At 44.2% G+C, this 15521-nt stretch overlaps 1 protein-coding gene across 1 annotated transcript in view; it reads right to left on the bottom strand.

Moving 5' to 3' along the window:
• The window catches only part of LOC126267465 (cancer-related nucleoside-triphosphatase homolog), a 64572-nt gene extending 52168 nt beyond the window's left edge, over positions 1–12404 (bottom strand). The window contains exon 1 of the mRNA XM_049972736.1: positions 12054–12404. Within this exon, the coding sequence (XP_049828693.1) occupies positions 12054–12108 (55 nt within the window). The 5' untranslated portion in view covers positions 12109–12404. The remainder of the gene's footprint in view (positions 1–12053) is intronic.
• Positions 12405–15521: the final 3117 nt, after the last annotated feature.

Below are 15521 nucleotides of genomic sequence, written 5' to 3'. Positions count from 1 at the left end.
CTAAAAACCCACAAAACTGCAGGCCTACAAAATGATGGATGTAGGGGTACATGCATACTTTATCTAGGCTCTGGCAAACGTGGGAAGAAGTGGATATGGAAACAATGTATCTGCTACATTCTCCAACTTCTGTGCAATGTTTGAATTAATTTTTGAGATGACTTTTCCAAAGTAAATGTTATAGCAGTAGCTGGTCCTCACAGACAAAAGCACTATACTAATCTACAGTTCCTAGATTACTGTAATAGATATAAAAAATGTACAATGTGCGCTCTTTGTTGGGGGAGGGGGGGGGGGGGGACCAAAGCTTTCCAATTACAAAATAATAAATAATGTAGAAAATAAAGGCAAAGTAGTTTGGGATGTCATAAAACTTGAAACAGGGATGTATTATAACATAAAAATCAGAGACCGGGGTACAATTATAGAAAATTCACACGAATCAGCAAATTTTATAAATGATTATTTCTCTGATACTGCAGAGAAGTTGCCAAAAAATGTTACTAAAACACATGTAACACCTACAATGACTTACAAAGCAAGCATAATGATGTTTGCCTGTAACAGAGCTTCAAGTCAGGAAGACTATACAGAAATTAAAGAATAAGATGTCAGCAGGCATAGTGGGGCTCCAGTCTGTTCTGAAGGCATGCATAGCCAGCATAAGAGCCAGAACTCATTTTTCCAGAATACCTAAAGCATGCACAAGCTGTAAACAAAGGTCATGTGAAGAGTATAGAACACTACAGCCCAGTTTCACCACTGTCTGCATTCTCAGAAAAAACTAACTCAATAATGAAAGATAGAATAATGAGTTGCATGAATAAATACAGCCTTTTTAACAAAGCACAATTTGGTGTCTGAAGTGGGAGGAGTCTATCATTAGCCATTACAGAGTACTCAAGAATGGTACTTGAAGCTCTTGACAAGGATGGCTATGTTATAGACATGTTCTTAGACTTGTCCATGGCTTTTGACACTGCTGACCTTAAAATACTAGTAAACACACTAGACACCTACATCAGCTGGTGTAGGAGGAATAACAAATAAATGGTTTCAGTCTTACATGGAAAACAGGGCACAAATGGTAAAACAACTATCCAACAAAAAACACACAGTCCAGTTTGGTTCTTAATATATATTTGTGGCGTGCAGCGCCGTAAATATCGATATTTGTAAAGAGTGTAAGTGTGCTATCTTTGAGATGGGGAGTTTTGGAGGATGTTTTCCGCTAACGGGGAGTTAGCCTCATGGACTTGTATCGGTGTAGACGTGAAGTGCTAATAAATTGTCATATGAGAGAATACTAGTTGTTTACCTACAACTATCACCCGATTCCCTCACTGGTGACCCCGTTTTGTGTAATACGCGTTCAAGTTACGGCACGAAGTGTTATTTACGCGCCTACCGCGTCGGTTTTCTTTTCGCGATCGCGAGGGCCAGTGTTTTAGCTTCAGACAATGGCCTTTCAGCACTCACCGCCGCCCAGATCTCAGCAACATCTCTCCAGCATCCCTGCCGTCGTAGTGGATATGCCGCGAGATCCTTCGGAATCTTTCAGCCCGAACATGCAGTGGAATTCATCGAGTGCAGCCAGTTTCTGCCAACCGCCAACGGTCGCGGACTCTGGCTTTGTTAGCCTAGACTTTTCCACGTGTTCTCCACAGAGTGTTGTTCGGAACATTCCTACTCCTGTGTCGAACGCACAATTCAATACAGTTCGTGGTGTCGAGCGGAATCTTGCCACTTTGGAAAATCCAGCAGTAAATTCAATCCCGAGCCAGTTCCCGCCACGTGTGTATCCTTCCGCGCCGGTTAGTCAACATGTGCTCAATACTCGCCAAACAGACAATATCACATCGAGTGTGCATCCTTGTGGACATGTGTGGGACCCTTGTGTTGCTCATAATCAAGTCAACAATTCTGTGCTGGACAGTAATTACCCGGACATTTACAACCACCCCCACCATTCACGGCTGAATGAATACAGAGTGCATAACGGACATTCACCGGCGTACGTAAGTACTAGCGGCTTCTCTTCGAGCTATCTAGTCAATGAGAATGCACATTGTGACTACGATTCTCACACTGTTCGTGCGTCTGTCGCTTCTCAGCCGCCCCCCCGGCGTCAAGTGAACTTTGCGATACCCGCATTACAGGATGCCAATAATTCGGACACTCTATCCTCTTCGTGCTCTACTCCCATCCGAAGAAATAGGTGCACCTCCACAGTGACTGCTGTGCCGAATCTGCCGAAACTACCAGACTTCAAACCCGCTCACCCGGAATTTCGGTTCAACCTGGTTGAGCAAACATTCAATGTCTGTGCTTTGGACGACGACGCGCGCTTCGTGTGCCTCATGAACCACCTTCACGACCGCGTCGATTTAATTTACGATCTGGTCAAAGCACCGCCCCTAGCAGAGAAGTATGCTATGGCGAAACAGATGATACTGGAGCGCGTCTCAAAAACCAGGAGAGAAAACGTGCGACAGCTAATTTACGAAGAGCGTCTCGGCGACAGGTCTCTGTCCCAGCTGTGGCGGTGCATCCGTCTTCTCGTCGACGAGCAAGTTATGCCTGATGACACACTCGCAGAAATCTGGACAGAAAAGCTGCCTCTGCCTGTCCAGACTGCAATCTCTGCGTATGAGGATAGGCCAGTAAATGAACGTTTAAGTGCCGCCGATAGAGCTTACTCCGCCAGGCAGCGTGAGCTCCACGCACTGCATTCTGGACGTGACCGCACTAAGAAGCTGTCCAACACCATGCCCTTGTCTGGTGCTGCTAATAACAAGTTTGTTAAACTAGCCGCCCTACCTGCACCTCCAGCTCCGCCCAACGACAGCGCACCGGCCTCGGTGGAAGATTCTGGGTCGCATACTCCGTCACCTAGTTACTACCCACAGGAGCACAGACCCGCTCAATCTCACTGTTTCTTCCACGCGAGATTCGGGGAGCAAGCACGCAAATGCCAGTCGCCGTGCTCTTACCCAAACTCCAACCGCAGGTAGGCAGCGGTGCCACCTCCTGCGACATAAACAACGTGCACCATCCAACGTTGCATTCCGTTTTGGACAACAACAGTAAGTGTGGTCGAGTCTATGTCTGAGATTTACAATCGGGTGTACGGTTTCTGGTAGACACTGGCGCAGATGTCTCTTTGCTACCGGCTCGCCTAGCGACCAATAAAGTGCAACCGCACAAAACAGTACTTCTTGCAGTGAACTTGTCTACCTTACAGTGTTCGGGTTCTACACTGTATACAGTGAAACTTTCGCCCGAGTGCAAGCTGAAGTGGACGTTTTTAGAGTCAACAGTTGAAGAACCTATTCTCGGAATTGATTTCCTCAGGCACTATCAGTTGTCACTAGATTTTGTGAAAAATACTGTTTTTTACCCCCCACTGAACAAACATATTCCTTTCGCTCCGCCGAGTGACAGTTCGGCTAACACCAAACATGTGCGCTGGGCTAAGAAGTGCCCAAACCTATCTTGGACAAACGAGTGGCTAGCGGAGCACGCCGAGTCTCCGAACTTGCGGATGGAACGTAGGGAAATGCTGTTGCATCCCCGCGACATACATCACGAGTTGACCTCCACACAACAACGCCTCGCGTCACTACAAGCGGACGACTCGTCGGCTACAGACAAGGTTAGTCCGTGCCAATCTGGTGTTCCTGTGCCCGCACACATTAATGACAATGTTGTGAACTCTGCAAACTGTGTCAGCATTCCCCCTTGTAATGACAGTGTATGCCTGTGTGTTCATGTTCCATGCGTTTCGAATGAACAATTAACCTCCCAAGCCCGTGGCAATGAAATACAGCCGTCTGCTGTTAGGCCACACCCACTCGGGCCTACAGTGCGCGTAGCGGCAAGGCCCGCTACCAAAAACCAGTGTACCAACCTCGCCCAGGTTAACATGTGTGCATTCGCTATGCAGCCTTCGAGCGATTGGCATGCCTCAGCGCCACAGCTTTGCTTGCCTGTCACCGCCTGCTCCGCTTCACGGACATCTGACTGTTTTGCCGCGCCACGTATTGCAGTAGTCACTAATGGCACAGTTCACCAGTTACGTCTAACCGCTGGGCCGCCCATATCGCAACGCCCACGCCGCCTCAAGCCGGAATTTATGAAAATTGCAAAAGAAAAATTAGATGATTTATGACAAAAGGGAATAATTGAACCTTCTTCCGGTTGCTGGGCTAGCCCTATCTTGTTTGATCAAAAGAAAGACGGTACTTGGGGTATGGTCGGAGACTATAGGCGTTTAAATGCCCGCACCACCATTGATAAATACCCGGTCCCACACATTGCGGACTTCAATCATGCGCTCGCAGGTGCAGAGTACTTCTCTGTTTTGGACTGCAAGCACGCATTTCATCAGATCCCCATGGCTCCGGAGGATATTGAAAAGACTGCCATAACCACTCCCTTCGGGTTGTTTCAATACAAATTTATGCCGTTTGGGTTGAAAAACGCCCCCCAAACGTGGCAGCGTTTCATCAATCAAACCTTATCCAATTTAGACTTTTGTTTCGTATACATGGACGACATATTAGTTTTTGCTCATACTTTGGAACAGAGTAAGGAGCGTGTTCAAGTCGTGACAGACACGTTAGCAGCTGCTGGTATAGAACTGAACAATAAAAAGACTCAATTGCACCAGTCATCCGTCACATTCCTAAGTTATGTTGTGTCGTCGGACGGTCTGACACCACCGCAGGACAAGATCAAGCCTGTTCTTGAGATGCCACGCCCCCAGACCTATAGGGAATTACGCAGGTTCATCGGAACAGTTAATTATTACCGTAAACATTTGCCAGCTGCTTCTGCGGTGCAGGCACCTCTCACAGATGCACTCGCAGGCTCCCAAACTTCCGGCACCCGCCAGGTCCCATGGACACCAGACATGGACAAGGCATTTAACGAACTCAAACAGCTGTTGGCCTCCGCTGTCACTATTGCTCACCCACGTGCGGACGCGACAATGTTTATCACTACTGACAGTGCTGTCGGCGCAGTACTGAGTCAGACATACAATGATGTTACGATACCCCTGCAGTTTTTCTCAAAAAAGTTAAACACTGCACAGAAGAAATACTCAGGATTCGACAGAGAATTACTTGCAGTGTACGAGGCCATAAAACACTTCAGAACTGATGTTGAGGGACGAGATTTCTATGTGCTCACTGATCACAAGCCGTTGGTTCCTGCGATAAAAAATCCTTTGTCTGATCCGCCCCCACGACGCTTTCGTCACATCGACTACATCTTGCAATTTACAAATGACATTCGCTACATCCGAGGAGCGGACAATGTGGTTGCTGATTTTCTCTCGCGTGTAGGTGCTGTCACAACCTTAATTGACTTAACAGACCTACCTCGGTTGCAATCGGCGGACCCTGATACCATGCAGTTGATTTCGGACCACAGCTCCTCTCTCAAACCGGTACGCTCTACTTTCCCCGGCATACCTGAATTAGTGTGGTGTGATGAATCGACTGGTACATTGCGGCCGTTCATTCCTAAGCCCCTTCAGCGCCAGGTCTTTGACAAATTACACACATTAGCACACCCCGGTGCCAAAGCTTCCACCCATCTGGTATCTGAACGGTTTGTTTGGAGAGACATGCGCCACAACTGTCAGTCTTGGGCCCGGACATGCTTGTTGTGTCAACAGAACAAAGTTTCCAGGCACACTTCCCCATCCCTTGGCTGTTTTGCCCAACCGCCAGGCCGGTTTCATCATGTTCATGTGGACCTCGTAGGACCTTTGCCCCCCTCCGAGGGTTTCCGTTACTTGTTTACAGCCGTTGACAGGATGACTCGGTGGGCTGAGGCCGTGCCTATTCCAAACATTACCTCTGAGACAATAAGCCGAGCATTCTTAGATTCGTGGATCTCTAGATTTGGCTCACCTGTTTACCTCACTACTGACCAGGGACGGCAATTTGAGTCTTCAGTTTTCTCCGATTTATGTAAAATGTGTGGTATTGTCAAAATTCATACTTCTGCATACCACCCCCAAAGCAATGGGCTTGTCGAGCGATGGCATCGTACCTTAAAGTCTGCCTTGCGTTGACATGACTCACTATGGACAGATGCACTGCCCTTGGTGCTTCTTGGCCTTCGTGCGACTTTCAAGGAAGATCTCAAGGGTTCCGTAGCCGAGTTTGTGTATGGCCAACCGGTAGTTTTGCCTGGAGAATTAGTCGCTCCCACCCCACTTCCTCGGCCCTCCGAACTCCCTTCACTTCTCGAGCGAGTGCGCTTGCACTGCAGCAAACTTCAGCCGCCACTTCCGGCTAGTCATACACCTCCGCGCGTGTACATACCACGCACTCTAGACTCTTGTGGGTATGTGTTTCTCAGAGATGACTCAATCAAAGCCCCACTTCAGTCACCCTACACAGGTCCTTACAAGGTTGTCAAACGCTCCGGGAATAACATGGACCTCCTCATAAAAGACTCTGTAACCACGGTCTCACTCAACCGAGTGAAACCAGCTTTCATTGAGCCTCAGGTGGACACCCCTGATTCGTCCCCTATCTCTTCCAGTCCTACTTCAAGTGGCCACTCATCTTCTCATACCATACATTCGGGTACTGATTCTCCACAGCGGGCTTCTTTGCCGAGCACTGCTTCTTCTCCGCTCTCATCTAATTCGAGTGGCCAAACTTTTCGAGGCTTCACTCCTCCCAGCCCTCGCAGTCGAGCTGCCAACCACTTGGATTCTACCATTGTGTCACCATCTTCGTGTGACAGCTCTTGGTCACGCCGTTCAATCCATGTGGGCTCCTCGTTGCCTTCGGCCACACTCCTTCGGCCGTCAGTTGATCACCCGAGGTTGTCGCCTGCGCAGTCCAGTACACCTGCCACACCCCTCTCCGCAAACGCTTCTCCCTGCCATGGCTTCCCCACACCTCCCTGCCGCCCCCCCCCCCCCCTGGCTCGTACAGGTGCCACCCAAGAATTCACAACACATGTACATCCTGATGACATACATAAATTATCTGTTGTTGTTGATGGTGATAAGGCGTGTGTGTTACTCTCGTGTGACAAAATTGAGGGAGGAAGTGCAGAAACTCGTGTGGTGCGTCGCTTTAAATTAAGCACAAGTGCTGCGTGTGGCAATTTGCGTGCCTTTGTTAGGCCTTCTGGCAAGGTGATTCTCCGCCTGCCTGCAGACGAAGTGCTACACCTCCACTCCAGGACAGGACGTCGTCTTCGGCCGCCGGCTTCGTTTGCTGATTTTGCCGTCGACGTACCGGGTTTCACCCCCCGGTCTCCTACCAGTCGACCGCTTCCGCTTGACGCTGAAGAACTGTATGTTACCTTCCTAACTTCTCACCCCCCCTCCCCCCATTCACAGGGACGTACTCCATACTGCGCGGGGGGGGGGGGGGGGGGGGGCTATGTGGCGTGCAGCGCCGTAAATATCGATATTTGTAAAGAGTGTAAGTGTGCTATCTTTGAGATGGGGAGTTTTGGAGGATGTTTTCCGCTAACGGGGAGTTAGCCTCATGGACTTGTATCGGCGTAGACGTGAAGTGCTAATAAATTGTCATATGAGAGAATACTAGTTGTTTACCTACAACTATCACCCGATTCCCTCATATTAATTACTTTTAATACCATATAAGAAAAGGAGAAAAAGTAGTGTTTGCTGATGATAGCACCATCATAGTTGCTGATATAACACCAGAATTCCTATTAGAGAAGCCAAATGAAACCCACAAGTATGTTTAAAACTGAACACAATGAAAAAAACAATAGGCATTTCAGCATTAAGAATAAACAATTCTGTTACATTATGAACAGATGATAAATTTACAGACACAAAGTTTTTAAAGAATAATATTGATTGTTAATTAACATGGAGTGAACACACAAAGCTGTTGGTAAAAAGAATGTCAGCAGTGAGTTTCGATCTTATGGTTCTATCATAATTTTGTAACAGTCAATGTCTTGGGGTGACATACTATTCCTACACACACTCAGTTCTTAGATATAGAATTATTAGATATAGATATATTATTAGATATAGAATTATTTTCAGGGGATCAAAGGCACAACACATGGACACAGTTTTTAAACTGCAAAAAACAGCCCAAAAAATAACAACTAGAAGTAGCAGTTGCACTCATTGTATGTAACGAAAATCTTGTGTTTACAAAACTGGGAATCCTTATTGCACAAAGTGAATATATCTATCACTCTGTTGTGCAAATTATGGAAAATATTATTACATATTTTACTAATACATAATCATGGGGCAAGAACCAATTTGGACTAACATTTGCCAATGATTAACAAACAAAACACTCAAAACAGTATTTCCTATCAGGGAATAAAATTGTATAATAAATTGCCCAAGGAGTGGTAAACATTACAAAAACACATTTTTATTTAATTCACCAGCAATGCGCTGAAAATGATTGTTAAATACTGTATATATATCTGATTGCTCAGCAACAGAAATATTTTTACCACGAACTGACTTTATATCATTGACCTTGTGCTGCTGACCAGACTCTTCATTCACAACTGACCATATGGTTTTAATTTTATCCTGTGAATTAGCTGCTCTATTTGCATACCACATACTCTTTGCCCTCCTCATAACATTTTAAAGCACCTTACAGTACTGTTTGTAAAGGGTAACACTAGCTTGATTGTGACTACTTCTAACATTTTGATATAATCCCTGTTTTGTTCTACACGAGATCCTTATCCCACTAGTCAGCCACCCGGGCTGCCTTTTACTGGTAGTAACCCATTTTGAATGTTCTAATGGAAAGCAACTCTCAAAGAGCACGAGGAATTTGTTAATGAAAGCATTATATTTGTCATCTACTATAAACATCCTGCCACTCTTCTTCCTTGATGAGGTTTGAAAAACTCTCTATTGCTGTTGGATTAACTTTCCTACATAGTTTTTAATTATATGTGACATTTGTTGGGGTACAAAAGCTTTTTAGAATTAAAATTTGTGCATCATGGTCTGAAAGGCAAGTAGCTAAGTAGCTGACTCACAGTCAGCTGCTTAGGTAGCTGTCTCTGATGTGTACTGCACACCTGATGTATTTAGCGGAAACCTAGAGTTGTCAACCCTATGGTGCAATTCTCGGAAGTCATAGCCTAGCTTGTCACAGACCTCTACGAGTCTCTGGTCCAAGCCTTCTGCCTGATTAAGAACCCGGGGACCAAAATGTGTCCTGGGGCAATGTTACAAATCGTGGGCTTTGCTGAAACTCTGTTAGCAAGGCTGGTATTCTCAGTTCTCTCTGCCAGTCACTAGAATGATCCAAGTATCATCTTGGGACCAAGACAACAAGCATCATTTGTTCCAATGTGCACCACAACTGTAGCTGGTTGCACTGTGCTCCCTCAATGGCTGCCAGAGCAGCCTTTTCAACATGTTAAGCGGAGCCTCCAGGCATACAAACAAAGTGTACCTGATGTTTCTACCCATTCTTTGCTGCCGTTTTCCTAAGGGGTACCATTATTCACCATACGTATGAACTGTCAATGATTAATAGATCACTACCCTTTTGTATTATCTCCTCTTGACATGGGACAAAGCAGGGTTCCTCAAAAATATGAAACGAGTCCCAGTGGCTTGGTTTCAATTTGAGTGAAAGACAGCACTTTGAACTTGTTTGTTAAAGGGATTGGTATAGCACATTGAGTCCTTGGTCCTTATCACCCTGTACGAGATGCCTAGACTCAACACTGACTCGCCACTCACAGTCAAGTGGATGGCAGTTTCCAAAGGAAAGGATAGTACTTGAGGTATCTTTGATACCTCTGGCACAAAACTCTTGGTGTCCTCCCAACACACCCATTCGCAAAAGCTTACAATCACTCAATGGCAACCATGGCAATTTCCAGCTGCTTACGAACAGCAGCCAACTCATTCTCAGCCTAAGAATAGCAAACACAGTGCGGCTGCATTATGCTGGTGAAATATTTTATAGACCAGTAAACAATCTACGCCTGGTGTAGTATTTTACAGAGTAGTAAACAAATAACTTTATATTAAGTTTGCTGAGTCTCTTAATATATGAGCCTGATAAGGAACAAATATTATCAGCAAATATTAGTGCACCTGCATTGAAACATATTTAATAGAGCCGTCACACTTAATTATATTAATGTAACTGAGGGTCGTCTGTTCTGTTCGACATCTCCACAATAGATTTATGGCATATGTTTTGGTTTGGATGCACAAATATCATTCGAATCATCATGGGACTCGAGAATCTGTGAGCAGGTGGTGCAGGATAAGGGATGCTGGCATGCAGCCTGCATAAGTTGAGGCACATGTCCAGGTGGCGAAGGAGGTTATGGCAACCATTCTAGAGAAGCAGAGCATGTGGGTTCAAATCCTGGCCTGGCACCTCAACTTTTCCCATTGCAACGCCACAGTTCCCTGTGTGGCTGAAAGCCATAATTTCCCACCTGTCCCTTTTCTTCCCCCTTTCTCTCTTTCAGAAAAACGTAGTTTGTTCAGGAACTAGTAGGGGGATGAAAGTGATGAGGTTGCAGTTCAATAGCTGAATATTCAATTCAGAAAAGAAGTTACCGTTACCAACTTATTGCCCCCACCCCCTACATTTTTCATAGTTTATATTTAGCAAATGTATGTCGCACGCATTATAACACCTATGAGAGGTTTTCCCTTTATCTCTTAAACCTGTTTCTGCATTTACCTTGCAGTTTGATTAATTTGCAATTAAAAGTGTGTTGAATATCAAGGAAACACAGCCCTTGGGCTATGCTACATGTAAATCTTTATTTTGCATTCAAATGTGTTAGAATTGCTAACTCAAATCAATCAAACCACCACATTAAAGTCTACCTAGATCTCAGGCTATCGCACAGCTCAGTGTGTCACTACAAATAAAATTGAGAGGGGAAGGTGAGTGGACACACTACCACATTCAAACCAAATGCTGATCAAAAAGAGACAAATTCTAATCTGCATGCTGCACCTGCACTCAAGTGTCTGGCAGTTCAAGAAACACAAATAAAATTCAAGCCTCACGTTCAGTAAATATGCAGGAGGTGGCTATGACTGAACAACAATTCAATGCACCACACTGCATGACTCCACAACCAATTGTTTTTCTAACAATTTCCAGAGCCTCTACAGACACTAATTCAAAAATTCAAGAATCAACTATCTGCAGGAAATGCAATTTCCCTGAACATTGCAGGTTTTTCCAGACAAATTATCAGCTTGCTAGGGCCTATGTAAATCAGAGAGCGAAGGCTACATAATTATTGTTTGCTAAACATTTTCCCCACAGTTTTGGCACCCCCAGTGGTTTTTTTATTTTATTTTACATTGTGTGCGCTATGGCTGCCAAACGAAATTAGCCACAAGTCTAAATTAGTACGCCATGTCATCATTGTAGTGTTTGGATGGATCTCAGCTATAAAAGGTTAGTTTTTGTGTGCCACACGTGTTTCTGTTGTGAAGCTGACTGACTATTTTTCCCGCTCACTTGTGCATACTGCGTCTTGCTGTATTGCAGTGGTTTGGGGACACGTTTTACAGCACAGTTTTTCGTTTTATTAGTATGGTCCAGTGACTTAATAGGATTCTGGGGCACTGTAAAATAAAATATACCTGCACATAAATGAAATGTTTCAATCATACAGTCCTGAAGTACAACGAGGGATCTCTCGTTTTTTTTTCTTTTTTTATTTTATTAAAAGACAGGGCGATTTGTATTTTGATACGGTGTTTGGCATAAATGGATAAGGAACTCGTCAATACGGTCTTTACCAATATCTCAAGAGTACTGTGGGTCATATCAGTAAGTAGCTTTGGCCAACATAAATAATAATTTTAAGCTACCTGTTACAATTACGTACAGCGATCTCTTCACCTAGAATGAAATTCTTTGTTCCTGTATGCATACAAAATTTAATTAATATCGAATCATGGGCTATTAATTCATGTGATCGCACAAAATATTTAAAAGAAACCGTTCTGCAACATACGCTAACTTTTATTTCAAAATAGGTACCGGTACCTGGACGTCCGGTTAGTAACACGTGTTTTATTTCGTCGCCGACAAGCGATGTCATCTTTTGATTTACGTACAACACGACTTCTATAATCCGTAAAGGCCAGTTTCACAACAAATACTACTAGTATTCGCAGCACTTTCAGAACTAGTTGTCTGTGGACAAACTGAACATGGCAGCTTCGGTTAACCTCAGAATCCACTTCTTTATTGTCTATGAAATCAACTAATCTATAACTTTGCGTGAAATATTTCTCCGTATGGGATGAATTACTAAGTTTATGTTCTACAAAACTCTGAGATGGGTGGCTGAGTTAGAGCTATCATGTAAAGCAGCGGTAGTTTTGATCGTCTGCTTCAGCAGACGACGTCTTTTACAACTTCCATATTCACTTGGAACTGGCACCAAATGGTCGCCCCAAAAACTTGTGCCAACAAACTAGTAGTTGGAAACATCCACATACTGAGCTATTTATTGGCTTCACAAAGGCTAAAAATAAGTGAAATAGGTGATTCTTATGGACTTCTTTACCAAATAAATACGCTATTTTCATTCATAAACATTTAACTATGTTATTGCTATGAATGAATCTATATGAATGTCGTAGGAAAGTTCTTGTAGAATGTAAATACTTTAGGATGAAAGGCCACCACTCACCGAAAAGTAGAAATGCCGAGTTGTCGGTAGTAACACACAAAAGGAAGAAAACTTGCTATCTTTCGGAGTTATCCTTTGATGAGCTAGAGTAAACCACACACACACACACACACACACACACACACACACACACACACATACGTACACACGCCAATCCTCCTACACGGTGCCAGCTAGACTATCAGTGCCAGTGCTACTTTGAGGCAGGTGGAAGGGTTGCAGTGGGTTTAGTGATGTGTGGTGTGGGTAGAGGGAAAGGAAGGAGGGATGCAGAGAGAGGGACTGTGGGTGTGTAGCTAGTGGCTCGGAGGGAGGCGGCCGGTTTTCAATCTAAGAATGGATGATTGTCGTTTCTGGGCTGGCACAACTGTAGTGGCTGGTGGGAAGTGGCACCTGCTGAATTCTACACGGGGACATGAACTGAGAGGGGGTCACAAAACGTAGGAAGAGGAAACAGCACAGTTCAGAAAAGCTGATGGTAGAGGAAGGGATCTAGATGGGTTGGGTTGTGAAGCAGCCACTGAAACTGAGCATGTTGCGCTCAGCTGCAAGTTGTGCGACCGAGTGTTCAACTTTGTTCTTGACAACAGGTTGGAGATAGCCCTTCATCCTGGTGGACAGTTGGTTGGTAGTCTACCAACATAAAAGGCCATGCAGTGTTTGCAGGAGAGCTGGTGTATGACATGGCTGCTTTCACAGATGGCCCAGCCTCTGTCAGGGTAGAAGAAGCCTGTGACAGGACTGGAGTAGGAGGATTGGGTAGGTTTTGCACTTTGGTCTGCTGCAGAGATATGATCCCTGTAGGAAGGGGTTGAATATGTGAGTGGCATAATGATGGACTAGGATGTTGTGTGGGTTGGGTGGGTAATGGAACACCATTTTAATAGGAGTGGGAAATGTCTTGGGTAGTAAGTCTCTCATTTCAGGGCAGGATAGAGATAATCAAAACCCTGGTGAAGGATATCGTTCAGCTGCATTATATTGGGCGATGAGGTGGGCAGCTCTGTAAATGATTCTTGGAAGTGGTTGAAGATGGGGTTGTGTGAGGATATGGCTTGGGAAATCTATTTGTGGACTAGATTTTTGCCTGTCTGTGAAGGTCTTCATGTGGCCTTTAGCGAAGTGGATGGAAAAACAGTCTTTGAGGTTGTGAAGGAATTTGGATGGGGTGTCTTGGCCCTGAGTGCACATCATGAAGATATCATCACTGAACCTGAACTAGACGAGGGGTTTGGAGTTTTGAGAGGCTAGGAAGGTTTCCTCTAGATGGCCCTTAAACTGGTTGGTGTAGGAGGGTGCCAGGAGGTAGTGATTTGTTTGTAAACCTTCCCTTCAATGGAAAAGTAGATGTAATTCAGGATATAGTTGGTAAGATGTATAAGGAATGAGGAGGTGAGTTTAGAGTCTGGAGAAAACTAGGAGATGTAGTGTTCAATACTGCCAAGGCCAGGGGCATGAGGGATCTTAGTGTATAAGGAAGTGGTATCAACAGTGAAGGGCAGGGATCCAGCAAGTATAGGGCTGGGGATGATGGAAAGTTTGTGAAGGAAGTGATGTGGGATTCTAGATTTCAGGTAACTGGTTGGAGGTGTTGGTCGACTTTCTTTCAATGAGAGGACAGTAGCCATCAACAATGGAGCATCCAGGATTCTTGGGTTTGTGGATTTTGGGGAGCATGTTCAAGGTGGGTGTACAGGGTGTTTGTGGGGTGAAGAGAGAGATGAACTCATATGAGAAATTTCAGTAGGAATTGGACATAATGTTTGACTTGTAGCGGGACTTTGAATATCGCCACGCTACACTCGTTCCCTCAGATAAAAATTATTCCATCGCAGCAGTATGAGCGCTCAACCGCAGAGAGTAACTCTTTTTTGTTTTCTATCCGTTTCTTTATTGTCTCTCTCGAGAGCGGAAGCTTAATGCAGACGTGATCTGATTAAGACGAAAAAACTAATTAAGGTGTAGACATATTGTGGAAGTTGTTATGACATTTGGAGGAGGGAAGCAATGTAAAATAAATTGCATTTAATATCAAGACGGTTTTTGGATACATTAGAAATTCCTGGACAATGAAACTTATTGCAAGATTTCGGAACAGACGTTTCACGCAGAAATGAAGTAGGAGATTTTTGAAGACCTGGAAGCCGCACTAAAGAAGACATGTTAACATGGTAAAGGATGAACTCTTATCTACACCATTTCCCCCTGTCAGTTACATTTTGTTGTTCTCTGCTCTTTTTCAATAATTTTTGTAGTGGAAATTGGTTTAACATTTGCTCAAAAACGCCACAGGGACCACCCCAACAATAGCTTTTCCGAATCACGAAGTCCGATAGCTTTTATGTAATACAAAGTATGATTTGCTTTTCATTCTTTCCCTTTTTCACGGTCATTTACGATTTTAAAACCCCTTTTTATTCACCATTTCATCCCACCATTTTCAACCTTTTCTTTTATTTTCTTCTCTTTTTCCTTTTCTGTTTTATTAATCACTGCAACTGGCGACCGTGACAGGACGCAATTTTCGGATGTGTCGTTTTTGAGCAAATTTGAAACTTTAATTTGTATTTTATCCCAACAGAGAATAACCAAAAATCATGAAATTTAAAGGGTAATTAAAACACCAACTTTATTGTACCTAAGCAAATGATTATACAACAATATTGTAAAAAAATTTTGTAACTGATTCAATCTGTTTTTCTTTTCATGGCATAAATTGATGCAAAACTGTTATTTTGAGACCTTTTGGTGATTATCCGATGGAGATGTATTAAGAAAATCCACATTTTGACGAATACGATTTATGCAGAAGTGTT

Source organism: Schistocerca gregaria, chromosome 4, assembly GCF_023897955.1.
Source record: "Schistocerca gregaria isolate iqSchGreg1 chromosome 4, iqSchGreg1.2, whole genome shotgun sequence".
NCBI lineage: Eukaryota > Metazoa > Arthropoda > Insecta > Orthoptera > Acrididae > Schistocerca > Schistocerca gregaria.
This window is presented reverse-complemented; position numbering and strand designations above follow the sequence as displayed.